At 45.5% G+C, this 27,980-nt stretch overlaps 1 protein-coding gene across 1 annotated transcript; it reads left to right on the top strand.

Moving 5' to 3' along the window:
• Positions 1-210: 210 nt before the first annotated feature.
• Positions 211-27,875, top strand: Skp2 (S-phase kinase associated protein 2). Its single transcript, XM_032898798.1, has 10 exons — positions 211-393; positions 897-1,168; positions 11,970-12,081; positions 14,857-15,000; positions 16,092-16,226; positions 17,360-17,458; positions 18,259-18,389; positions 22,423-22,474; positions 22,601-22,708; positions 26,044-27,875. The coding sequence occupies exons 1-10, from the start codon at positions 386-388 to the stop codon at positions 26,255-26,257; spliced, it is 1,275 nt and encodes a 424-aa protein (XP_032754689.1). The 5' UTR covers positions 211-385; the 3' UTR covers positions 26,258-27,875.
• The last annotated feature ends 105 nt before the right edge of the window (positions 27,876-27,980 follow it).

The following is a 27,980-nucleotide window of genomic DNA, read 5'->3' on the forward strand; positions in this document are numbered from 1 at the left end:
GCTGACATTTCCCAGTCAGTCGGAGCTCCACCCACTTCCGCCTGCCTGTCCTCCTTCTTCACTCCCGCCCTGAGCCGCGGGGAGTTGTGGGTATTTGGAGGGTTCGTCCAAAATAAGAGTGGAGGAAATAAGGAGAGATAGAGACGGACTACGAGCCAGGCCCGGAACTACAATTCCCAGCAGGCAACGAGGCGCCAGAAGGCGGCTGCAGGAGAGCGGGATGCAGAACTCCGCGCGCGCGTTGGTGATGGAACGTTGCTAGTTCGCGGGTCCAGCTGCTGGGGCCCCGGGGATCATTCTAAGCAGCGCCCTAGATCGGGAGTCTGGAAAGCAGGCAGCTCTTCAATTAATTCAAGCATTCAAAACTCCTTAATCAGTGGACGCCATGCATAGGTAAACCGATTGCAAAAAAAACCGGGCAAAGCATGAATGAATCGTTTGAATTCTTTTAGGCCGCGAATGTCGCTTCTTGCTCAAATAATCTTATTATGTGAATGGTTGCTTAGTTCCTTTTTGGAAGAAAATGGATGGGTGGATGGATGGATGCTTTAGCACGAATATCAATATGCGGTTTAATTTGGCTTCCTAATTAGGTTTTCCTTCCACTTCTTTGAATCACGGTATGAGTGCCGTCCCTCTTTTTCCCTCCACGGGAAGAAATTATTGAGGCCTTCTGCGTGACCATAAATCCCAAAGCCTTTCCAAGTGTATGTGTTTCCGATTTTCTCTTTCATTCTTGGATTTCTCTCGCCGCTGTAGGCACGTTAAAAAAAATGCAGTTCTGTGACTTGCTGTGACTTTTCGACACTGCATACTTGACGCTTCTTGCATTCCTACCTTGGAATTATTTAGAGGTGTGCTTTCAAAAGGAATAGGGAATGTGTGCCCTTCTGCAGGAAGCACCTTCAGGAGATTCCGGACCAGAGTAGCAACGTCACCACCAGCTTCACGTGGGGATGGGATTCCAGCAAGACTTCTGAACTGCTGTCAGGCATGGGTGTCTCTGCCTTGGAGAAGGAGGAGGTGGACAGTGAGAACATCCCACATGGACTGCTCTCAAACCTCGGCCACCCCCAGAGCCCTCCAAGGAAAAGGCTAAAGAGCAAAGGGAGTGACAAAGACTTTGTGATCATCCGTCGGCCTAAGCTCAATCGAGAGAACTTTCCAGGTAAGGCATGACACTAAGATTCAAATTATGTAAGAAATGGATTAAACTATTTTTGTTTTTACTATTAACTTGGGGAATCTTTTGGATCGGTACCTAAAATTGCCTAGTTTGGAAGTATCACAGTGAAATGGATCCCATTCATCAAGTCTCCAGGAATCTTGCTTGGTCTTTATCTTGTGGTCAACGATTGACTTGAAACTTTTAGCCCACGAGGCAACATTCCTGCCCTTTCCCTTGGAAGGGAATCTCCCTGCTCAAAGTCCAGCTCAGCACATTGATAAATGGGAACAGAAGCAGGGATCTTAGAGGGTCCCCTTTTGTCTCTAATATTCTTTATATCTGAGCAAGCCTTGTGACTTAATCACTAGGTCATTTGTGGGCACATTAGGAAGATGTTAATCTAAGTAGAGGAGACTTAGACTGCTCCACTTGCAAGCAGGCCCTTGGGGATGTCGTGCTTCCATTACTGTACCACTGTCACTCCCACTGCCCTTTATATCCAACTTGTCACTGTGTCTTTCACTCTTGTATGGCAACTGCCTCAAGCTTTCATCATCTCTTCCTGAATTATTGTAATGGGTTTATACTTTCAGCTTTCTTCTCAATTCTGTCTCCAGAAGGCAGAGCGGATTGATGAAAACAGAATTTACCTGAAATTATTCTCTGGCTAGCGATTCCCATTCCCTGATTTCCCAAGCATTTTTAAGTAAGTTCCTCCAAAGTGGATCACGTCTCAAGGACTCCTGGGGCCTTAGGGTAAATAGAGTGGATTGACCTGAGGCACTGTCAGAGTTTCGCCCTGCCCCCTAGTCATTTAAAAGAGTGACTCAGCAAGAGTTGCTGAGAGCACACTGTCCTCTACAGTATGGTGCTAAGAAGAACAGCAGTGAACACATCTTAGAGCTTCCATTCTAGTGAAGAAATACTCTCAGTACAGTGGATATGGTACCTTATGTAATGTGTTAGGCCACAGTGGCTAAAAACAAAAGGGTGTCAAGCTGGGGAAGAACGGAAGTCTTGGAATCTGAAGATAGATTGCAAACTGGGTATCAGCTGAAACCCTTAATTGGGCCGTGACCTTTAAGCAAAGACTAGGAGGGGAGAGTGCAGGAGTATGGCATGGAAATGTCCCTTGGTCTAAGGAACCCAACGCAAAGGGAACGGCCATTAAAAATCCTGGAGAAAAGGATGGGCCCTACCGGAAAATCAGAGTAGGCGTGGACAGAGTAGGAAGAAGTATGGCCACTGGTGAAGCTGATCATACCTCATTGAAGCCATTCACTCCCCTTCCCTTGTTCTGTTTTGTTTTGTGGAGTCAGGGTTTCTCTGTTTGTCATATAACGCACTCTATACACCAGGCTGGCCTCAAACTCAGAGATGTACCTAACTCAAGTGCTGGGATTAAAAGAATGGACCATCACCGCCCTGGCTCATTGAAGCCTTTGAAGGGACACATTGGTTAGCTGAGGTTGAACTGTATCAGGTAGAGGACAGACAACAGACCCCTAGAGATTTATTTAGACTTGTGGGAATGTGATAAACGATGCTGGATATAGTCTAAGTTTAGAGACAATAGGATGAGAGCAGTGGAAGAGGTAAAAACTGAGTCAGAACTGAAAGTGGGTGAGGAATAGAAAAACAGATTGAAGAAAGCATAGGAGTGAAGTCTTGCCAGTGGGAAGAAACGTAGTCTTCGGTCCTTCCTTCTGGCGCTGTCTGCAGGTGAGCTGATCAGTGGCTTGCTTTAAAATACCTATTTTGTAGTCTCATGTGGTGTCGCAAGCCTTTGAACCCAACACTCAGGTAGCTGGAGCAGGCTAATGTCTGCGAATTGGAAGCTGGCCTAACCAGTAAGCTCCAGGACAGCCAGGGCTGTACAGTGAGACACTGTCCCAAAAGACAAAATCTATTGGGGCTTCTTAGTACTTTTGTAGGAGAGGGAGTCATCCTCAAGTCGTAGCATGTGAGTCCACATTGATGCCGGGTATGGTGGCAGGTATCTCTAGCCCCAGCTTGGAGGCTGAAGTCAGAGGATGGGGATTTCTGGAAAGCATGAGCTTCGCAGTAAGGCTGTCTCAAAATTGGAAAAAATCACCAAATAAATAATGATAAATGAGATTAACTAGAGGAGTGTGGAAGTAAGTTCAGACAAATCTGCATTTAAATCTTGATGCTGCCATTGGGAGCTACCTTGGGAAGTTACCTGAGCTTTCTGGGCCTTAGTTTCCTTATCTGTGAAATGGAACAAAAAGGGTTGTGTGAACATTGAATGACACCGTAAAGCTCATAGGATGATAGTGGCATATAATGGTCCACACAACTTCTGACACTGCCTTGAGAAGCCAGTTGACTTACATCTTCTGTCCATAATGTTGATTTGACTCTGCGCATATAGAACTCTTTTTTTTTTTTTTCAAACTTAACGTGACTTATTTTTAGAGCCTAAGTTTTTAACAATAGCAATTTGGTGTTTGACCAACCAAATGTGGTGAGAGATAGAGCCTACTGAGATGAACAGATTTTGATTGAATTGCCCATTGTGCATAGATTTGGTTATAAAATATGACTCCTCTCTATACATCCACATGTCCACAAGTGGAAGTCAGAAGCCATCTTTGAAGATAAAGAAGGGTTGCTGTCTCCTTCCTAGGAGTGGAAAAGTGGAGTTGGGGAGGAAGGACAAAGTGTATAGCAGTTCCCACACAGCCATATGCCTACCAGGAAGAGAGGTGTTAGAAGCTCAGACCCTGAGTGTCCTCAGGGCTGGAAGGAGGGAAGGAGCCCCTCATGCAAAAGTGACTCACTTCCCATCCCCGTGGATGTGTGGAATCCACTTAGCAAAAGTGAAGGTATGGGGGAGAGAGGAACTGAACTGGTCCAATTGATGGGTCTACATTTCTTTTTTCTTGTTTTGTTTGTTTTTGTTTTTCCAGACAGGGTTTCTCTGGGTAGCTCTGGCTGAACTGGACTTTGTAAATTAGGCTGACCTTGAACTCTCAGAGATCCTCCTGCTTCTGCCTCCCAAGTGCTGGGATTAAAGGTGTGTACCACCACCCAGGCTTTTTTTTAAAGACAGATGTTGTATTCCTCTAGTTAATCTGGTATTCACTATGTAGTCTTGAAATTTCAGCATTTCTCCTGTTTCGGCCTACATTACAAGTGCTAACAGCTTGTGAGGTATCATACCTGACCTCTCTCCTCCCTCTTTTTTAATATACTCTCATTGTATAGTCCAGGTTAACCTTGAACTCATGGCGACCCTGCCTTTAGCTTCCCCTAGTGCTTGGATTACAGACAGTGAACACAGAAATGAGCCTAGACTTTACGGCTGATGTTTAAAATGAATATCTGGACCGAGAAGAAAAAGTCACGGCTTTTAGGGTTTCTGTGACCTGGGAGACAGAGAAGGCGGTGGCACACACTTACACATGGATTGACTTTCATGAGCATCCTCTTGTCCATTGCTGTGGATGAGAAGTAGGCCCATGCTGTAAGCTGAGAGACAGCTGCTACAGAAGAGTGCCACCAAGCTCCCGGAAGCAAGCATAGGCCTCCAGTGTAGCTGGATTCTTATCCCAGGGAGTTTTGCGTGCAGTTGTCAGGACAGGTGGCTACTAACTCTGCTAGGATTAGGGCAGGACAGGCTACACCTGCTGTACACAGATCTGGTGAGTGGCCCAGGGCTTTTGTTGGTCCTTTGCTAAGCAAGCTTTCACCACAGGCTGCATTCCAGCAACTAAATTCCTCTGCATCTGTTTATGTGGGATGATTAAAGCTATGTGACCATTATATAACAGCAGTTCTGGCTGGCTCTTGGGGGCCAGGCCAGTGTATGGAAGGAATTGGGAGGAAACAGGAAACAGCCCAACCGTAGAGCCAGCAGCGGAAAGAGGACAATCCCATTTTATTTAAGGTCATTAAATGCCTGTTCCTTGTCTTTTAAATAGGTGAGCACCATGAAAATGTGCTCGAACTAATGTGTCGATCAGCTCTTCCATGGCTGTTAAGCCGCTTCAAATTCCAGACCCAGCAAAGGTTCTCTCTCAGACTAAAACTCCAAAGTTCAGAGTGTATCAGAATCCACCAGGAATCTTGTTCAAAGCACTGAGTTCCAAAGGTCCAAGAATTTTTTTTAGCCTGAGAATCTGTGTTTTAGTACCCCAAAGCAAACATACTTCTTTAGCTAGTGAGAAATATATTTTCTATTGGAGTAGGAGAATTTGAAACAAGAGTTTCACAGAATTATCATTCCCCTTTCCCTAGAATATTATCTGTTCTAATCTCCATTCTTAAGGTAGTAACAATAATGGTGAGGGTGGCAAGCTGGCCCCACACATAAAGGCATTTGCCGTCAATACTGAACTTCTGCCTCCCTTCTCGTGAACCCACAAGGTAGGAGATAGCCAACTGCTATAACAGCCTCCACACCCCTACCCTTGCTTACCCAAAAGAAAGGAAACGTCTCGTTCTAAGCAAAATAGTAGTAGTAGTAGTAGTAGTAGTAGTAGTAGTAGTAGTAGTAGTAGTAGTAGGCCTACTAAATGGATGGCATGACCCATTTGCTTTCTAGTTCCCTCGCAGTCATTCCCTTTTTAGTTTTATTTATTCACTTTGAGACTAGCTATCCCGGTATGACCATGGCTAAAACTCACTATTTGGTTGGCTTCACACATTGCACAGTCTTCCTGACTCTTCCTGCCAAATGCTGAGAGTATGGGGCTGGAGAGATGGCTCAGTGGTTAAGAGCATTGGTTGCTCTTCCAGAGGTCCTGAGTTCAATTCCCAGCATCCACGTGGTGGCTCACAACCATCAGAAATGGGATCTGACGCCCTCTTCTGGCATGCAGGTATACGTGCAGATAAGAGCACTCACATAAAATAAATCTTTAAATTTAAAAAAGAAATGCTAAGATTATGGACGGGCACCACCAGTTCTAGCGTAGCAAACATAGTACTAGGTGTTCTAGGTATTGGGAATATAGTAGTAACAAGGAACAAAAAGCCCGACTCACAGCTTGCTTGTCCTTCCTTATTGTTTCTAGACTCCCACAAGGGTAAGAAAGTCGTAAAAATAAGGGGTATGGGGCTGAGTGGTATAATCATTCATTTTTCTGTGTGTAATTTTTTTTTTCTGTCTGGCTCACTGTACCTAAAATACAAATATATTAACAACTCTATGGCTTGTGAGAAAGTGAAGGAACATTCATGTAGGGTGGCAGAAATCTATGCAGTTAGTTCCCTAGGGAGAAAGCACAGAATATAATGTGCCACCAAAATTAAGCCAGTAAAAGTGGTCAAAATGTGAGCACCCTCAATAAAATTAAGTATTAAAAAAAAAAAAAGACATTAGTATTGGGGTCTCAGTGCCTTCTGCTATAATACAGTTTGATTATATAAGGCTAGAGGGACATTGTGTATATGTATGTTCCTAAGTGTGTATATGTGTTAGTTTATTTGAGGGCTGCTTTCCTTGAACCTCATTATTCCTGCCTCTTGAGTACTGGAATTTTAGGTGTGTACACAAAGCCCAGCCGAAAAGCAATCTTAAAAGTCAGGATTTGAGAGGCTACATATGGCTTAGCGGTGAAGTGTGTCTACTGCTCTTCAGGAAGCTACAAATCGGGTTCCCAATAGCAACTCTAGTCCCACCAGATCCAACACCTCTGGCCTCTGTGGGCCCCTCCCTTAGTCATACATGCTTATAAACATACACATGCATGCATGATATAATTAAAACGTTACTTTTTTTAATCAGAATTTTGGATGTCGTTAGAATCATTTTGGATATGCAATCTGAATCTTGAATGTCCGTGATCTTCTAAGAACTGAGCAGATGAAGTAAGAGAAGTTAGCCATACCATAGGGATCAAGTGCTTGAACTCCTCCACACCCCCCTTTCCCAAGGAGGCTGAAGGGCACGGGGGAGTGGGTTAGTGATGGGGAAGCTGTGTTTGCACCTGAGAAGAAATTGGTGGCAGTGCTGGTTAGCTACCTTTCTGTGCTGCTGGTAGGAAGCCTTGGTGGGTTTTGCAGACCAAAGTGGAGAAAAGACCTCTGGATAGTCCGCTCTTGTGCTTCCAAACACACTCGGCAGCCGTGTTGTCAAGAGTCCAGGAAACAGATGGCTGATGTTTTGAGAATTAAATATGGCAAATAAAATTAGATTAAGTGTATCACCGCCTGGATTTCAGCCACCAGCCCAGCTACTGGAGACAAATTTCTGCCTCATTCATCCGCTGGGATAGCGGCCAATTCCAGGTCCATCCACTTCCACCCGGGGCCCCAGAACTGGGCTGTCCTGTATAGTCAACTGATTGGAGCACTGGGTACCTTACTCTCAGCTAAGGCTATATAATTTTCTGGACTTCTGCTCCTCCCGTTGACGGTAGACTCATTGGTATCTTGAAGCATTTAGCAGTGTTCTCTACCACCAGAAACAGCATCAAGCTTCTGCCTCTCGTGACCTTGTACTTCCACTTTGGGGCATGGGAATTTAGAAAACCGAGTTTGCCTCTTGGTTCTGCCCATTTCCTAACAATTAATGTCACCTTCGTGAAATCATTTGGCTTCATCAAAATAAATGTCTTCATACATAAAAATGGGAGTAATGATACTGTGTGTGTGTGTGTGTGTGTGTGTGTGTGTGTGTGTGTAGCAGCAAAGTCAGTGGACTTTAACAATTCGAGAGGTTTTAGGGCTTCTAGTAGATGGCAGTTTTCACTGTTACGTTATATATTTATTTAATGGTCCATTTGCCACTGAGGCTACTGGACATGAGCCGTATCACATACCCAGCTCCCAAAAACTAGTTCATTAATCAAAAACCACTCCTGACATGTTTTTTACAAGCCCATGTATTATTGTTCAAATGAGAAAACTAGTCTTATGAGGCCGATAGTCTTGCCTGTATTTAAAATAAAGCCAGCATTCTTCTCTGAAGTGTTAGTTATTCCTCCATGAGGTATCAGGCAGGCTCTTTCTAATAGTCAGTTTCAGGTTCTGCTCTCAAAACTGACATTGTAATTAGTTGGTTAAAGAAGGTCAGCCAGTCACATTAAGAATTAACAGAAATCAAAGGTCTGGTCCACTTAGCAAATATATGTATCACAATACCAGTTACATGCTAGCCATTGCAGGTTGCTGGATGCCCAAACATGGATGTGGTAGGTCTTTGGTGGCGACATGAAATTACTTCTCAGAGCAAGTGTCTTTCAAGCTAAATCTGGGACAAGCTGTACTACAAGTTCTTCCTACATTGAACTGTTTTCTTACAAGGCTTTGGTGCCTGGGTCTGCTGCCTTCAACACTATGCCACACTTTGCTCCTGTCACGTGATCATTTCTTACTGTTCCTTTTGTTTGTTTGTTTGTTTGTTTTGTTTTGTTTCTCTGCTTTCTTAGCACACATTGAATGAGGTCATACAGTCTTCTTACATTTCTGGGCTTGCTTCTCCAATTCCCCTCCCCAAGTCATCTTCGCTGGACACTGTTGTTGGCAGGCCCATAGTCCCTTGCAGCTCACCTTTTCCACAGTGCCCAAAGCTTTCTCCTGAACATAGATGCAACTGTGCTTGAGGGCTTTCTTTGGGCAGGAGTGCTAAGAGCTACCATTGAGGCCAGAGTTAACAATCACCAGCTCTTGGTGGACTCATGCTGCAGCTCACACACCCTCTGGTAGAACAGCTCAGGCAGGTTCCAGATGGTCTCCTAGAACCTCTGAAGGTTTAAGCCGGCTATCCATGGCGACAGCCTGCCTGTTAACCTGCCAGAGCTGGCCCCCTCCACTCGGGGTCTGTCTTCCCCACTCTTCCAGTGCTTCCTGTCGTTATGTGCCAGATAAACTCCTTGGAGTCAGACCTGGATCTGCTTCTGGAGATCGTCAGCTCAGATAGAGGGAGATGTGGGGTTTGGGCTTGGGTAAATCCCTTGCCGCGTGATCAGGCTGTCCTCTGATCATGGGTTTTTGCCTGTTCATGAAAGTTCAAACCAGCGTACTTCCCAGTATGAAAAGGGAAGAAAAAACTTAGAGAAGGAAAATGTGCTGATTCAGTGACAAGAGAGAGCAGGGGAGTCTGGGCAGGAAAGATTGCCTCTGTACTGCATTGTTTTAAATCTTCTACATCACCTCATCTCCACACTGAACAGCTTTGTAAGGCCAATCTGTTTATTCTCATCCCTACAACTAGAAAACAGACCTAGAGAGACTCAGTTACTCGGCATCATAAACTCGGGGGCAACACAGCTGGGATTCCAATACTGGGATTCCTTCAGTACAGGGTGGGAGGGTCTTTGTAGATCGGAATGCAGTCTTAACTTCCAGCTAAGAGGATCGGGAATTCACGCTGGAGCAGAGCTCAGGTACATAGTGGATTCAAGACTAGCAGAGTACGCAGGACCCCATCTCACACACTGAACATGGGCAAAGAACAAAGGAAACTGACACAGTGGCAATAAAGCCTTCCCTGAAGGCCCTTCTGCCCTAGATGCTGCCTAGAATTGTGAGACCTGTAGCTGAACATGATAGTTGGAATGTCTTTATCTCTCAGCTTCTAGACAGAAAAAGGATCTGGGCATGCTTAGCGAATTTTGTGTCCCGAGAACAAACCTTGGGATTGAATTGATTGTTCAGTAAATATAGGAATGGATCAAGTGTTACATCCTAGTCTGTAAAACAAATCAGATTTTCCTTTGCAAGGTCTTGTGGACATGGGAGGCCTAAACAGAAGAGTCAGTAATGAAATCATGTACACAAGTGACCTTCATTGGTCATGAGGCTTCCCATAGGAGGAGGCCATTAGTAGCAATTTTATTTTAAATGAATAGCATCCAGGTGCAACCCAGAATGACTTATCCTGAGAATTACAGTAGGCTCTGATGCAGGAACACACTTGTAAATAAGCAACAGATAAAAGAATGAGTTGAGCCATTGCAGGTGGAGCACATTGCAGGTAATGTGGACACAAGCTGAGTGTCTGGCTCTGTTGAAAGAGTCCAGTTGAAAGACAGGCAGGACTGCCTCAGAGAGACAGTCCAGGAAGACTGCCAGGGGCAGCTGCCAGGGGCCGCCCTCAGTGCCCTTCTCCTCAGTTCCCTGTTGACAGTACCTGCTTCACGTACGTGCTATACAAGCTCCATAAATCTTAACAAGTACAGGTCCCTTTCTACTCTTGGGGACAGGAAGGTAGAATTAGATCAGCTGTAGATAGGATTGTGGACGAACCACCTAGAAACCATTCTCTAAGACAGAGATATATTAACCTTTCTCCCACTCCTGTCTGCTGTGATCACAGCATCTGATCTTTCCAGAACTTAATGAACCCTGGCAATTCTGTGCTCACAATCATCTAGTAATTCCTTGTTAAATGGAAGCCAAAGGTCTTTCTCCATAGCTCCCCTGTCCCCTGCTTCTCATTCCATTTTCCACCACTACCCTTCTTAGCTCTGTTCTTCAAAGCAGGCATGCCTGCCGCAGGGTTTAGAACACATTGCTCCATTACCTAGGTCTATGCTGACCCAGTGATCACTGCCCCAGGTACACCCATCACCCTTCGCCCACCACTGTTCAAACATCATGGCTGAGCCTGAGTTTCTCTTCCTGGCTGAATTTTTCTTCCTAGTTGGCATCCTTTTTAAGGTATCAGTTAATGTACTTGCTTTGGGTATAGCTGTCCGTTTCATCCATGACACATCTGCTGTATGAAGGTAAAGTCTTTCATTGTCCTTATTTTGTCTGCTGATCTTTCCTTAACACCTGAAGTGGTACTTGGCACCATGTGTAGTAGAGAATCTTGAAATACTTGTTGAATTAAGACATGAAAGCCAGGTAGTAGTGGCGAAAGCCTTTAATCCCAGCCTTCGGGAGGCAGAGACAGAAGGATCTCTGAGTTTGGGGCCAAACTGATATACAGATTGAATTCCAGGACAGCCAAGACTACGAAGAAAAACCCTGTCCCACTCCCCCACCCCACCCCAAAAAAAGGAGGAGAAAGAGGAAGGAGGAGAGAACATCCTTTCACTGGAACGTACTTTGCACACTCCAAGAGGGAAGAAGGGTCAATTGCCTGTTGTAGAAGTCCACACCTGAGAAAGGAGATCTTCCTTTGTGGCTTCAAGCATCACAATATATTGGGTGGCTGGGGACTTGCTCTGTGCCAGGGCTAATCAGGTTGTCTCTACCAGTGTTTGGCCAGCTGGTACCAAGGGGAAAATATTTTGGTACTAGGGAAAATATTCTTGTTCCTCGAGCCTCACTGCTGAGAAAATGGGACGATCACAGCAGTGCTTGTCTTAGGGACTTTTCTGTTTCTGTGATAAATTTCATGACTGAGAGAATTTACGGAAGAAGGAGTTTGTTTGGGCTTAAAGTTCAGAGGGAGAGGGGTCCATAATGACAGGGATAGCATGGAGTCCTGAGAGCAAGTAGCAGATACAGCAACAGGAAAGGCTGCAAACGCACACCTTGTTCTCAAGCAGTAAGCAGAGAAAGCTCAAAGTCCACCTCAGTGAGGTACTTCCAGCCAAGTCCCACCTCCTAAACCTACTCAGACAGCGGCACCAACTTGGAACCAAGAAGTCAAATGTCTAAGACTGTAGGGGACAATCTCATTCAAACCCCCATAGTGTAAGTCAGTGTGTGGTACAGAAAAATAAATAGGAGCTTGGAGGATTCACTTTGGTTGGAACTTCCTCTTAGCTAAGTGTCGTGTGCTTGATACACGCTCATGCATGAGAAATGCTCGACAGGACTTCATGACTTTGACGGGAGGATTCAGAGACGGAAACCCTGGTTTGCTTCCTTGCAGGTGTTTCCTGGGACTCCCTTCCAGATGAGCTGCTCCTGGGAATCTTTTCCTGTCTGTGCCTCCCTGAGCTTTTGAGAGTCTCTGGAGTTTGCAAGAGGTGGTACCGCCTCTCGTGAGTACTGTTCACTCTTTTGGGCATAAAGGGAGGAGGGAAGGAAGAGGGTTATGTACTCATTTGAGTCTGGTGAAACCAACAACCACACCATAGAACATAGCTGCCCTAAACAAATCTAACACCTTTTTACTGTTGTTCGAAGTCAGTGAAATGGTTTCCCAGTCAGATGGAGGAGTCTCCTGTAGGTTCACAGCAGGTGGAGGAGTCTCCTATAGGTTATTCTTACCCTATTCCTGCCTATTCCCTCTTCACCCTATGTTCAGCTCTGCACTTGTTTGCCAGGGATACACCTGTTTGGGCCAGGTAGTGTGCTAAGAGCAAAGGAGGTCTAGGGGGTGGCAAAATGGCCTGGTACTGAGGACCCGGTTGGGAGCACAGAGGAAAGGTACAAGTCTCTGACCCTGGATGGTGTGAACCCAGCCTCTTTAACATATGCTCTGCATGACCTGAGCAAGCTACCTGCCACTTCTGAGCCTGACTCCGCTGGATATAAGATAGCCATAATTGAACTTCATCATGGGATACTCATAAGGGTAAAATGAAAGGTGCCAGTACCTTGCCTGGATCGTGGACGAGCTGAACGAGGGCCATGGGAAGTGGTCTCAGCTGGTTCTTGGCTACACTTAGAGAGTGTGTGTGTAAAGGGTGTAAACCAGGGAGGCAGGAACAGGCATGACGTAAGGAATGATTTTGTTGTTGTTCTGTGCTACGCTGAGGATTATACCCAGTGCCTCAGATGAGGCAAGAGCTTTTATCGCTGAGCCACATACACCCCCAGGCCTGAGCCCGGGCAGTTGTCCTAGCAGATGAGTAGGTTTCCACAACACTGGCTACATTTCATTCACACCCAAGGGGCTTATTTTGTTCCCACCAGGTGTGTATTTTTCTAAACCGAGGGAAAAGGCCTAGCCTTTATAATAACTAGCATGTACTTATGGTATGCAGTCTATAGGCTTTGCTATAGGTGTAAGTCACTGGATAACTCCTGTACTCAAGCAAATTAACGTAACCGTAACCGTGCACAGAACTTTTTCCAGGTGCGTGCAGCTAAAGCGCCTAACGCATACTCGTCGGCATGAATCCCCAGTCCAGAGCAGCTTCACTCTCAAGACCTGTCTATTCTGCGAGTCTGTGGCTACCCAGTGCCTTTGACCCACATCATCCCTTTGGCCCGACAATCTCCATTGCGCTAGGATAGTAATTTAATCTTTCCCATTGCTAAGATGATAATTTTGTGTTAGTCTGGCTTATCAGTTGAAGAAACTACAGGGTCAAGAACGTTAGTTGGTGAAGTGAACCTTAAAATAAGACTAAGGTCTTGCTAGCTCCCAGCCTTAACCATTACTAGTTACGTTTGGCTTAGGGTTGGAGTGGCTGCTAAATTCATCTTCCCTTTCCAGGGTAACACTGTGTCATTTGGGGCAAAGGGAATGCTTCGGGACTTGTCCTTGTGAGTAAGCCAGCTGTTGTCTAACTGCTTTGAAAGGAGAGAGATTGAGATCTGAGATAATCAGAGAATGACTGCTGTCACGTTTTAAAAGCAGATGTCAGTGTGGACAAGAGTAAGGTACAATTATGTCACTTGCTTAAGGAAAATAAGTTCTATAGCCTGCCTTTCTATTACCTTTTTCATAGCCAAACCACATATTAGCCAAGTGTCATAGAAAAACTAATTCAAACCTGGCCAACAAGTGTTTATTTCAAATGCATTAGAGAGAAGATTCTAGAGCACTAAAGCATTTAGAATGTTCCCTCGCGCTTGCACTTCATGGTTTCTCTTGCTTCCTTAACTGAATTCAACTGTGGACATTAAACGTCTTCTGTAGGGGCTGTAGAGATGGCTCAGCAGTGGAGAGTGCTTGTTGCTCTCCCGATGAGTCAGTCAGGCAGCTCGAAACAGCCTATAACTCCACCTGGCCTTGGAGGACACACACACACACACACACACACACACACACACACACACACACACCACACATACACATACACATACATACACACACACCACATACACACACACACACCACACACATGCACAGCATTTGCTGGCACAGACATAAACATGTAAACAAAAATAAAATAAAGCTTTAAAAAGAAACACTGAAGTTCAATCTATATTTATAATGTATGTGTATTTGTATGTGTGTTAGAAAATACATATAATCTAGTATTTCCCTCTTTCGTTTAACATTAATATAAGTGTGTATATACACTTGTGCATGTGTATGGACATAGAACAAAGTCAATCTGTGACTTTTTCCTGGCAGTGTGATTGATGTTTCCCATAAAATAATACCAATTTTTTTTCCTCCATTTAAGTTTTTATGAAATTTTGGTAATCGTGGCATCCTGTCAGTGCTTCACAGAACTAGAAATGAGGGTCATTTAGGAAGTTTGGAACCTAAAGTATTTTAAAGAGATCTTTTTAAACTTGTCAAGTTGCACCTAGTGATAGGATTTTATTCTCTGGTTCCAGGTTATTAGCATTTCTAGCTTAGCGAATTTTGTGTCCCAAGAGCAGTCCTTGGGATTGAATTGATCGTTCACATTAAATAGCCTCCATTGAAGATGCAGAAAGAAAGATGGGAGTGTGTTGCTACTGTGACCAAGACATGTTTAGTAGTGCATAGTCAGTCTGGAAACAGAAGCTCTTCAGATTTATGTGCTGTAAGGAAGTCCAGTGGCCAGGTCTTCCATGGTAGTCCTGACCTTTAATGGCCCTCAGAATTGGCTTTGGCCAACTTACGAAATGAAGCACCCTCTCTGTTTCAGGCTCGATGAGTCTCTCTGGCAGTCCCTAGACCTCGCAGGCAAAAATCTGCACCCAGACGTGACTGTGCGTCTGCTCTCTCGAGGAGTCGTGGCCTTCCGCTGCCCACGGTCGTTTATGGAGCAGCCACTGGGCGAAAGCTTCAGGTAAAGAGAAATGACTGGGTGTTGAGGCGGGAACAGCTCAGGCCCCTCTTCTTTGTCAGGCAGTGTGACCTGTGCCTCCTTCCTGGCCACTTCCATCGCTCTGGCCATCCTTAACAAAGCGGGGTTATCTCCATAAGTGCATCGTGGGCTTTCTGTCCCACCTCGGACAGATTTGCAACCCGAAAAAATGCCCTCTTTTTTGTTTTGTAGACTGCTTTGAAAAAGTGCTTGTCTGGTGCTGCCTAAGGTTTCCTGCTATCTGATGCCTCAGAGGAATAGCTAGATATGGAAGAGAAAAGCAAGCTAAAGACAGTAGAACGTTTCTCCATTCTAGCACCTCCCCACCCACTCACCCCCTCCCCCATCCCCTCATTCCATGGTCCATTTCCTGTCCCTGCTGCTTTTATTTCCTGCCACGCTGTTCCCTCCTCAGCCTGACCTCACGTTCAGTCCGTGATGTGTCCTTCCTCTTCTCCACATGCTGTCCTCAGACAAGCTCCATCCTGTGCATCCACATTTAGACTCCGGATTCTCAGACCCTTGTGTTAGACTGGGCCTCTTCGAAATTCTTAGTTTTAATTACTGAAAAGCTTCCACTCCAGAACCTGAGTACTTCAATATTTGCATATCTAAAAGTAAACCAGGCCTCCTGTTAAAACTGGTTCCTCCCCTGTCCTCTTAGCAAACAATTGTTGCTCAGCCACTCAGACTCCTCCCCTACCCCTACGCCCAGCAGCCAGCCCCCAGCAGCCAGCCCCCAGCAGCCAGCCCCCAGCAGCCAGCCGGGAGGCTCACTGCACTCCCTGGGCACGTGTGCCTTGCTCATTCTCATGCTCACCTTTTAATTTTATGAGTGCAACCATGTTGGCAGCAACATCTGCACTTGGCACATCTTGAATTTTAACAATGATTTGAGGGATGGGAATTAGCTCGAAGCAATTTGTTTTATGACCAGCTCTTTATTCAGTATTTAAAATGTGTATTTAGTCTTGTTTGTGATTGGCCCTCGTGTGAGGACTGGGACGGGTTGGGTTGGATCTGAGTGTACTCGTGAGTCACCTTACAGGGCCTCTTTTCTCTCCTATATACAGCTCTTTCCGTGTACAGCACATGGACCTGTCGAACTCAGTTATAAATGTGTCAAACCTCCACGGGATTCTGTCCGAGTGCTCCAAGCTGCAGAATCTGAGTCTGGAAGGCCTGCAGCTTTCAGATGCCATTGTCACGTGAGTGGTGCCTGAAGTATGTCGTGAAGGCCGTTGCTTTGGATGTGTATATGATCACAGTGTCCTTGCATGTGTCCAGAAGGGCATACCAACTAACCAGAACTGTCCAGGATACTCAGGACAGCAGGCATTTGAATGCTGACCGTATGCCAGAGCTGCTCTAGGTGTGGAGAGAAAAGGGCGAACATTATGTGGTCAGTGCCTTATTCATGGGTGAGACAGATAATTACAGGGCAGAGTGTTTGTTAAATGCATTGCTGGTCATGCGGTAGCATACCGGGGAACTGATTGACTGTAAGGAGCCAGGCTTCTCAGAGTACCGACTTGTAGGCTGGCCATTGACGATATTCAGGAAGGAGATCTCCAAAGCCATAGGACAGTAGAAGCAGCTCAGTGAAACGGCTGCTGTTCTGAACACCTCAGGAGCTGGAGCACAGAGATCAGGGAGATGAGGAGGATCGTGACCTTCTGCGGAGCCTCTGGTAGTTTGCAAAGAGGCCATGAAGCATGGTGCATCATGGTTCCAGAAATGGAAGAGCTGTGTCAGATTGCAATGTATTTGATTAATTTGCTAGTCAGATACACGTTAGGCCACTGCACTATGCAGATGAGAAAAGAGGCAGCCTGATAGACAGAGCAGAGGGCAGCACCTGTGGCAGGTGCTAAGCTAATTCTGAGAGCAAGCGGTAAGCTCTCGTCCTTTCCCCGTGTGTGAAAACTGAGGCACGGAAAGGCTGGATAGCTTGTCCAAGTTCACACAAACCAAACCAAGGTTTAACTCCAGAACAATAGCTCACCATCACCGAGGTTCCCTAAAAGGAGAAGGCAAGCCTTCTTATGTAAAAGATGCACTGGTGTTTCTTGTGCGTTTATACTGCAAGTACTCTGCAGATCCTTCAGTGCGTCATACGATTTAACCTTCTTTCCAACCCCAGCAAGAAGATGCTCTTGCCGGTTTGCATAGCCAAAGCAAGTCACTCAGCTGTGTCAAGAACTAGTGAAATAGAGATTTTTAAGCCCATTTCTGACTCAAAACCATGTGTACTTCATTATAATTACAGACACACACACACACGCACGCACACACACACCAGGACCCAGCAGTTTATTCTTCTGACATTTCTCTTTTCCAGTACTCTTGCTCAGAATGAAAACTTGGTGCGACTGAACCTTTGTGGGTGCTCTGGATTTTCTGAGTCTGCCGTGGCCACCCTGCTGAGCAGCTGCTCCAGGTAGGAGGGACCTGAAAATGTGCAGTGTGTACAGGCTGAACTCAGTCTGTTTGTAAGGGAGGAGTACTTGATACTGTTCCTTCTCTCTGCCACTGTTAAAGGGACGTGAAGGAATGTTTATCAGTGTGATCGGTGTCTATTTATATCTAGCTAAACCATAGTTAACATGGGTGACGCCATTTACATCTTCTGTAAAAATGTTGACACATACACTGCTAAGTGAGAGAAGGCCTGGCCCCAGGATGCACAGTAGCCCATGTTTATGTTCCTTAACTATCTGTTTGTCCTTCTGGAACACCGTTTGTAGCTATGTCTCCTTGGTGATCTGTCAGCACTGAGTCCCCTTTGCATCAGAATATGAGGCAGACAAAATCTATGACCACATTCGGTCAGCAAAGATGCAAAGCGGGAGGCAGACGTTGACCTTGACTCTCCTAGCAGGGAGAACTGGGAGAAAGGCATTTTCATAGCATCTCTGTGGGGTCTATAAGACATTTGCGTTGATAGCTGTTGGTGCTTTTTAACAATGTAGCTGGTTGAGAAAGAAAGCTATGGGCTACAGTTTTCAACCTGCATTCCCAGAAGGGGGGCTGTTTGCTAGGGCCTTTGCTCAGATCGCCCGGGAACCTGCAGGCTGTTTTGGGGAGAGAATGCCTTTATTTCCAATGAGGAACACAGAGCAGGCAGGCTGTGATGAAGCGGCAAACAGTCTGGCTGCCTGTTGCTTCCTGTGTCCAGCTTAGGTCACCTGGTCCTTCTGGGTGGGCTCATGCTTTCCTCTTTCTCCCTCCTTCACGCAGACTGGATGAACTGAACCTCTCCTGGTGCTTCGACTTCACCGAGAAGCATGTGCAAGCGGCCGTGGCACATTTACCAGACACGCTCACCCAGCTGAACCTCAGCGGCTACCGAAAGAACCTCCAGAAAACAGGTTAGAGCTCTAAGCCGGGGCCGCGAGCTTTCAGGCTGGCTTGGGACGTGTCTGCTACCTGCTTGTCTCCCTTAGTCCAGTGTGCGAGTTGCTTGGTCTTCAACAGAGGGATTGTTGGTCAGAAGAGTCAGGGAATGGAAAACCGCTCCTGACCTGAAAGCACGCTGTGAGTTCAGGACCTAGATGGAGAGTCCACTGAAGCAGTTGTGTGTCTGTCTGTGTGTGTGTGTGTGTGTGTGTGTGTGTGTGTGTGTGTGTGTGTGTGTGTGTGTGTGTGTGCATGTGTGTGGTGTGTGTGTGTGTGTGTGTGTGTGGTGAGTACATAAGTACATGTGTGCGTGGTACTTGGAGACCACAGGTCAACATTGGGTGACTGACCTCCCCAGTGGTTCTTTACCTTTAACTGTTTTGTTTTGTTTTGTTTTATATGTGTGGGTCTTCTGCCTGTATTCATGCCTGTATCCCACATGTCTGTTTTTATATGTGTGGGTCTTCTGCCTGTGTTCACACCTGTATCCCACATGTCTGCCTGTGTTCATGCCTGTATCCCACATGTCTGCAGTGCCTGCAGCAGGTATCAGGCCTTCTGCAACTGGAGTCACAGACCGCTTGTTGCCGTGTTTCTTCAAGGGACTGAACTCCCGCCCTTTACAAGAGCGACAAGTGCTCTTAGCCACCGACACACCTTTCTAGTCCTTCTACCTTAGTTTTTGAGACCAGGTCTCTCGGTGACCCCCAAGCTCATTGATTTTGCTAGACTGCCTGGCAAGCAAGCCCGAGGGATCCTCTCGTATCTGTTTGCCCAGTCCTGAGGTGAATGCTACATATCAAACTCAAGCACTTCACTGACTGAGCCAACTCCCCAGTCCCAGAACTGGTTTTAATAAAAGTTATACTATGTAGACCCCAATGAAAGTATAGGTGAATGCAATAAGGTCAGCCCTCTGTATCTATGGGTTCTGCATCCAGATTCAACCATGAACAGATCAGAAATATTCGGGAAAAACCGCTGCATCTGTATTGAACATCTAAGAACTTTTCTTGGCATGAGTCACTGATTGGTTGAGTGTAACAACTCCTCACACATCATTTACATCACATTAGGTATTAGAAGATGTGCATAGTGACTTCAGTGTCCTTGGATCTGAGCATCCAAATGGGATCCTGGAATCATTCCCCAGGGATACAAAAGGATGACTTGACCTTAAGAAGTGGCTTTCATCTAGAAGCAAGCTTTGCTGGCAAAGGGACGGTCTTGGGAGGTGTGCTGCTGCCATCTAGTGGTCAGAGTCTAGAACTGCTGCTAAACAGCACAGCATAGAAAATGGTCTCAGGAGTCAACAGTGTTAAGGTCGAAAACTCCTGCTAAAAACCAGTTAATAGGTTAGTATCTGTACTTTCAACTTATTATTTCATCTAAAAGACTATGGGTGAATACAGGCAGGGAACAGCCACAGCGTTGGTAAAGTTGACACGTGGTTGTGCTTTGTGCTGTGTGAAGGAATGGTGTTTGTTGTTGTTCTTATTTAGCAGCTCCATAGCCCAGTCTCCGGCTAATATTCCATCCAGCTGCACAAAGCCAAATTGATATGGGTACTAAAATCAACCACGCCTGGTATCCTGAGAGTGGTGTTAGCTCGTCCCGGGGATAGGTACTGCCTATTGAATTATTATGCTTAAAAAGATGTGAACCAGACATCTTGAAATGCTTCTTAACATTTGGGTAGCATTTGGAAACTATTTCCCTGGGGCTTAATAAGTAAGATCTGTCAGACTGACATAGTTGGTCTTCATGAGTGGCCAGGGATCTACGTTCATTCCCTGCGTAAGGCAATCCCTATCCGAGCCTCTGTCCACTGTTGCAGACGCCTGTCTTCAGACAGAGGCAGAGGAGACCCAGAAAAGCTGCAGCCATGTCTGCATTTCCTATCATTCTCACTACGCAGAACTTCAACATTTCCCTTTAAACCCTTTAAATTCTAATTATAGAATTATCCGGTTATTCTCAGAAATCAAGATAACATAAAAATACACAAAGCAAAACAGACGCACTGTGAGCGGACTCCCTAAATGCTATGAGTGAGGCTGAGAATCTGGGGAAGAGAGTAAACAGGGTGGATAGGTCGCATGTAGCAGGAGGAACTATAGAGAATGGTCAAGGAGGGCCTCTGGTCATGTAAAGACTTGAGAACGTAAAAGTCTATGGGAGAGCGTTCTGGAACTAGGTGTAATGATCGAAGAGAGGACGACCTCTTATTTAAATGAGAAATACATAGGAGTTTGTGGGAGAACATTCTGGAGCAAAGGACCACGAGTACAAAGGCCTTTGGTGAGAGCTAACGGATGGATGAGGTGGCCATGGTAAGGCTGCCGACTCAGAAGGAAGAAGCTGGACATGCTGAGCAAGGCAGGGCCGTGACCTATGCTTGAAACGGTTCCCTCTGGTGCCTCGGAGTGAGAAAAGGCACGGGAAGGACAGTTAGGAAACTAGGGTGGTAATGGTTGAGGCGCTAAGAAAGGATCAGATCTGGGCTCGTTTGGGATGCTGGCATGACAGGATTTGGTGACAGAGCGGATATGAGACGTGGGTAATGCAGTAGCTGTGATTCCCAAGACCCATGAGGTGACCAGGTGCTATGCAGAAAGGAGCTTAAGAAAGGGACAGATCCAGGGCAGAACGGACTGTTTTAGACATGAATTTGGGTGACCACCGCACGGCAAGATAAGTATGTTGAGAAAGTAATCGAAAATCAAAACTAACGTAGGGGAAATGTGGCTACAGATGAAGCTAGGAGAGTAAGCACTCAAAACACTGCCTGGAGTTATCTGTTTTAAATAAGTTACATTTTAAAATTTGTTAAAAAGTAACTCAGTTGATGTCACCCTCCTACAAATTCTGCAAAGTAGATAATATAATATCGGTGTTCTCTGGAGCGGCAGGTAGCAGCCTGGTTTATTCCTTCAAGCCTCTCCTTCTCTCTTTGTATGAGTTTGTATATTTTGATTAGATTGAGATTACAGTGCACTGTGTATCTGTAATTTGTTTTCTTTTTCATGCAAAACATTTCCTGGCATTTGTTTTACATTTCTTTATTTTGGAGAGCAGAGGCTCTGGGGGAGGGTATCTTGGCAAATTCATGGTGATCAGAGGCCTTGCCAGGGTCTGTTTCTCCTTCCACCCTGTGGGTTCCAGAAATGGCCACATTTGTGAGGCTTGAGGGCCAGTGCTTCCCCTCCGAGCATCCTGCCAGCCCAAGAAGCCATTTCACTAGGATCCCATGCTCCATCCTTCTGCAGATATGTTATGGCTTTGATGTTTTGTTCACCCTTTTCTTACATGAGACCATTAATCTGGTTAGCTTATGTGGAGCACACCGTTTTCTGATACTTCCATGTGCTTAACATGGCAGGACTGTAGTTGTTTTACTTTTGAGGCAGTGTCACTATCTAGCCCCGGTTGGCCTAGAACTGACTATGTAGTCTGTTCTGGTCCGCGATATGCAGCAATTCTTAGCCTCTGCCTCCCTGGGACTGAGATTACAGGTGTTTTTTTCTGTATGTTCAGGCACTCTTTACCTAACCCAAGATTCCACGAATAATTCATTGAAAGTTGCATTTAAAACCTGGACTATATATGGAATTTCCTTCGTTGTAATTGGAGTTGAGAACTCCTTGCAGTGACGGCAAAACAGTTTTTAATCAGTTTTTAATCCATGATCCCCCTCCTGACACAGTGTCTGCCTTTGCGTCCTGGCCTTTGGTTCTCTTGGGTTGTCCTTCGGTTTGTCGTTATGAATTGGGGTTTCCTGTCCTTTCCAGCCAATTGATTTGCTACGTAAATAGTTGTTATCCAGGGGTTTTCCACAGCTCCTTTAACATTTACAGCAAATTCCCAGGAGTTCTTCTGGACTTTCTATGTGGGGACTTTCTTTGTAATGTCAAACTTCTGTCTTGCCTCAAATGCCCAGCACGCCCTTTTCCCCGTCCTTATTTAACAGTGACTGTGACCATGACATCTGTTTGGTTTTTCCAGATCTTTGTACCCTAATTAAACGATGCCCCAACCTCGTCCGCCTTGACTTAAGGTACCGATTTAGACCACACTTTGGAGTACGCTGGCTGGTTGTGGAGTTGGGGGAGGATGGGAAGGGGAGGTTAAGCAGTAGTACTCTCGATCCACGTGGTTTGACTTTCTTCCCTTTCGGTTGCAGTGACAGTATCATGCTGAAGAATGACTGCTTTCCAGAATTTTTTCAACTCAACTACCTCCAACACCTCTCGCTCAGCCGGTGCTACGATATAATACCTGAGACGCTACTGTAAGTATGTCTGGCATTCGTGCCAGTCAGAAGCAAAGGCCAAAACTCAGTGGTAAAACCCATCTTTAGATGGACGAATACATTGATGGTAATTTGCCACAAAATGCCTAGGAAAGAATATCAAAAGTTCACAGAACGTTTGATTAAAATGTCTGGTAATCCTGAATGGATTAACAGCTACTATTCTGCTGACAGGCTCACGGTATTAGAATGCTATCCTGGTGTCTATAAAGGACTTACAAGGAAGCTGTTACCTGTGAGGTACCCACCGAGAGCATGGAAGGCAGACCCAATGTGAGGGGGAGATGACTCCCATTCTTAGCTTACAGGGAACCCCTATAATCTTCTGATGGGCATCCCGGATGGCCAGTGAAGGTGAAGGCCTGGCATAGGAGAAGAACTGATGTATGCGCGTCCGATGCTGTCTGAGCAGAGTATGATGTAGGTCTGTGAAAGTTAAGACTCTTGCCGGCTTTACTTATTCCATTCCAGAGTCTTCCTTACACCGGTTATATATGTGGAAATCCACAGGGATTAGAGCCTTGCACTTTGCCAGGTGCCGCCCTTTTTCCTACAGAAGGGTCATGTGAAAAGAAGCTATGCAGAACTTAAATGCTTGCTTTCCGTCTAGCAGAGGCAAGGGGAAGCCTGTGGTCCTTGACAGTTTAATTGCTTGTATCCAGTGGGAGCACTCCTTTCCTGCACAGTTGTCCCCACATGATCAGTGAAGAGCATAAGGCTCAACCTAGGGACAACCCTCTGGAGAGTTACTGCTTTAAATGTCTGACCTTTGAAGACATAAGGCCGGCAGGGGCTGTAGTTTCCAGTCACAGCAGTGTAGGAAAATGAGAACGCCATGATGCTGTCCTTGAACATGTTCTCTGCGCATCATGTAAATACTAGTGATTCTCAAAGGTGAATTCATTGGTGCCATACCTAAGATTAGTCTTGCAGGCAACTAACACGTTTGAAGGTCTTAGTGGAAATACCAGTGTGCCTCAAGGACACTGCCCACACAACAGCCTGAAACACTGAAAAACAGCCGGTGTCTTTCTTATCTCAGTGTGGGAAAGTGAAATGTGAGTCTTTGGAGTGTCTAAAGTATTTCAGAAACCTTCAAGCTCCCCACCACTGCAAACCCCTGCTACATTGACTTTTCTCCTTAATTGGTGTTATCTCCCACTGAATTTTCTTGTAAGTATTCCCGATTTCTCATTCCATTATAAACCCAAGTTGGAGACAGAACTGATTTGAAATTAAGAGATTTGAAAATTCATTAGATAAGGCATTTTGGGTTATAGAAAAAGCAGGATTATACAGACGAGAGGAGCAAACCTTGACGTTTCTAAGTGGTTTTTTTGTTTTGTTTTGGTTTTTGTTTGTTTGTTTTTTGGTTTTTGGTTTGTTTTTTTTTTTTTTACTGTTTTTGCAATCAAGTTTCAGTATTTTTCCCCAGGCTGGCCTATGGTCTAGCCTCAGCCTCTTGTATGATGAATACCTTTTTATTAAACTTGAACTAAGAGCCCTAAAAGGTGTTACTTTATTATCTTACACAAGTTAAAGAACATCCTGTAAACGGTTCCCTTTTCTCTCCCCTGGTAAAGTCAGGTGTATTTTGGTGTTGTGGCCAATGCACACGAGAGGCAGTGGTGGGTCTCTGTGGTGGGGTCTCGTCCTGCAGCTCCCTTCTCGCATGTGAGGCCAGGAGCACCGTCTGACACTCCCTCACCAGCTTCCCCCCAGAGCTGCTGCACAAAAGCTCCCTCTGCCATCTGCCAACACTTTTCCTGACTCCCACCGAGTTTCTGCTTTTAAATATTATCCATTGCAGATGACTCACAGCTTGGCTGCCTGGGTTTCCCAGAACCTGAGTTCTCCCCAGGGTGTCCCCACCCATCCTCGGATGCTCAGATGTCACATAGGAGTTGTGCTAGGGCTTGCTCTCCTCTTCAGTGGTGGTGAGCGTGACGCCGTGTCCAGTGCACAGCAGTTCTTTATGTTTGAGTCTCCATTCCACAAGTTCAAAGGTGCACTGCGCTCCTATTGACCTCTGTTTTGATCTTGTAGGACCTCCTGACCTCGCTGCCCCTCATAAGCAAACACATTTCCTTTTTACCTAATAGAAGTCCATGCTTTTTTTGCCAACTTACTCTGCATCTTGCATTCCACCACATGCAGTAAACAGTATGGTGCTGACTGTGCCACCCGCAGACTGAGGGGCGGCTCATGGAGCCTGCTCAGCACGGATGGGCCCCAGACCTAACAACCCCTCCCTCTGGTTTCAACATTCTGGGGGCATTAGTGGTTTTGGAGCAGGTAAGAGGCATGGACTGACCGCCTTCAGGAGGATGTCCTGGACACTGTATGGAATGTGCTGGAAGGCTGAGCCATTGGCAGCCGAGTGACAATACAAACCTGCTTTGTTTGAATACGTATTGACTGTGACGACATAAAGGTCACACTGTGCTCGCTGATCTCCAGGGAGGTTTGCTGAACTTCCACAATAAATGCTCCCTGTCCTGAGACTTTGCACTGTGTCCCAACCTAGAGCAAGCACATGCCAGAGAGATGAAGCTAGGCAAACAGACCTGTTAAAAGGAATCCGCATCAAAACCAGAGAGTGTTTGCTTTAGATAAACAGGGTCACTTGGTGTGACCCTCAGATCTCACTGATAACGTGTATATCAAGTAACATGAAATATATACAAAAAGGTCTAGAAAAGGTCATTGTCTGCTGTAAATTCGAATCCCATTTTTTATGTGTAGCCTGTATGATCCCATGTAAAGACCTCCTTATGGAAGCCACTGGTGGGTTTCAGTGTAGTAGGGCCCTGGTGGCCATTGCTAAGCTGCCAACAGTGCTGTTGGTGTCCTCTGTTGAGAGAACATAGTTCAAATAAAGATCATGTCCAGATTCCTAAATGACATTGGGGAGGTTCCAGTTGACATCGCAGTGAAACATTTGCTTTTACCATTTCTGGCTGGCTAGCTCATGTCACAGTATCCCTTCCAGAGAGCTGTGTAGACCGGGAATGGAGAAAGGAGACCAATTCAGTTCAGTTAAAAAATACTTAATAAAGTTCATGGTTCCACAGGAGCCACACTGAATGAAGCACACAGGCTTGGCTCCCGTACCCACGCCAGTCAGGCTGCCTTATTTCCCAGCTCTCATGTCCCTGTCCCTGGGTTATTTCCATTAACCGTTTCTTACAGATTATGTCTTTAGGCTGTGTTTTGTAGACTGATACAAACGATCAACAGTGGGCTATAATCACCGGCTACGGAAACTAGTCTGACAATTACCATACCTCTCGGGATTTGCTTTTCCTTTCCAGTGAACTCGGAGAAATCCCCACACTAAAAACACTACAAGTTTTTGGGATCGTGCCAGACGGGACCCTTCAGCTACTGAGAGAAGCTCTTCCTCGCCTGCAGATTAATTGTGCCTATTTCACCTCCATTGCAAGGCCAACTATGGACAACAAGAAGAACCCGGAGATTTGGGGTATCAAATGCCGACTGACCCTGCAAAAGCCCAGTTGTTTATGAAGTGCTTACCGCGAGGCTGTGTCTCCTCCTCCCCTGGAAGGAGGACACAGGCAGCAGATCCACGTGCTGGAGACCTTGGTTACTCTTCCTGTTGGTTCTGCCTTAGACTTCACATTACACGTATGTTAGGGAACCATTAGAGAGGGACAGACACACCAAGTGTTACTTTTTCAGAAACAGAGCTGTTTCTGACAGAGCTGTGCCCTAAGGGCCTAAGCGTTAGGTCTTTGGAAATTTTTAGGTGAGCCTATTATTTCACGATGCTTTTTAAAGCAAAATTTGAGCCAACTCTTCTAAGTGCCCTTCTGATTAAGTCTATTTAGAACCGAGGTTTTTAAAGTACCCCTGGCTAACAGTCTTCATGGTGTTTGTCATTTTATCTATTTAATTACTCAGTATTTTATAAAACTTGACTTTGAAGAATAAGCTATATGTATGGTGAGCTGGACAGAAAGCAACAGAGGCTGGTAGCGTTGGAGGTGGTCTTTTCTGGGAATTAACACAGTTCAGCTTCGTGTGCAGTATGAGGTTAGCTTCACAGAGAGGAGCACAGTCCTGCGTGGTGTACCTTAAACTCTAAGTGAGAAAAGACACAGACACACACAACCGGAGCAGGAGACTAGGACTGGTGCAGGATTTGAAACCTCAAAGGCTGTTCGCTAAAACCGGGTTAATATGAAGTATCCTTTGCTGTTTTTAGGAGCTATGCTATGTTTGCAGGATCTTAAATTAGGTAAGGAAACCGTACTCGTGTGCTTTTTAAACTTTATAATCAATGTATGTTACAATCTATGTGGGTTGTTTAGCTTTTTAAAATGACTTGCTTTGTTTTAGGAATGCGACATTCTAGTCAGCACTCCGAGAAGCCGGATAGAATTCTGAGCTGATCGGGCATGCTGATCGTTCCTTGGGTGCTGCAGTTATTTTTATATTACTCTGAAATCAAGGACTTGAAATTCTTTTCAGTGATCTTTTACAGTGATTGCTTGAAACTGCCCATTAGGTTACTGGACCTAAAGTTGTTAGGTAGAGCGGATTTCTTTCCATCAGAAACGCACGGGAAGCGCGGGCAGGTGCAGCCTCAGAGCGGGTAGCACAGCTTACACTTCACACGGGTGCTGAAGAATCACTGGGCATTAAACCTTTGGATAACAGATGTGTCTTTTTAGCACTTGATACACAGAAGCAAAAGGATCAAATTGTGTTTCTTAGAAAATGAAAGAAAAAATTAAGGCAGTTACCTCTAGAGTATTTCAGAGCTGTAATCCATTTCTGTTAACCTCTTCTTCAAAAACTGTTAGTTAACCACGTGAAGTGCCTCATCTGCTCATACCTACAGAACGTTTTAAGTGTCACACAAGAATGGTCATGCTTCAACCCCCTAGTAGTTAAGAGTGCTAACTACTACTTGAAACGATTGTTTACACATTAGTGATGGGCTGATGGCCCACTCTGGTTGGACCCTGCCCTCCAGGTGCCCTCAGTCAGTACCTGTTCTTCCTTACGCAAGTCCAGCTGGGAGCTATTTTGCCAACATGTCGCAGCAATCTGTATTTTTGTATGTGATTTTTACTTTTATAGACTGATTTTAAAATAAAGTACATTTTTATAAGAACAAGTCCTTGACCTACTTCTTGTGTCCTTTTCTGCAGTCCTTAAATTTAGAGAGCGTCAGCTTGGGTTGCCATTTGGGTCAGATAGATTTCAGCCGCCTGTCCCTCGT

The sequence above is a fragment of the Rattus rattus genome, chromosome 3 (genome assembly GCF_011064425.1).
Source record: "Rattus rattus isolate New Zealand chromosome 3, Rrattus_CSIRO_v1, whole genome shotgun sequence".
Classification (NCBI taxonomy): domain Eukaryota; kingdom Metazoa; phylum Chordata; class Mammalia; order Rodentia; family Muridae; genus Rattus; species Rattus rattus.

Coding starts and splice junctions, on each gene's coding strand:
- Skp2 (XM_032898798.1), top strand. Junction 1,169..11,969: donor CAATCGAGAGAACTTTCCAG/GTAAGGCATGAC, acceptor GCTTCCTTGCAG/GTGTTTCCTGGGACTCCCTT. Junction 16,227..17,359: donor CTTTCAGATGCCATTGTCAC/GTGAGTGGTGCC, acceptor TCTCTTTTCCAG/TACTCTTGCTCAGAATGAAA.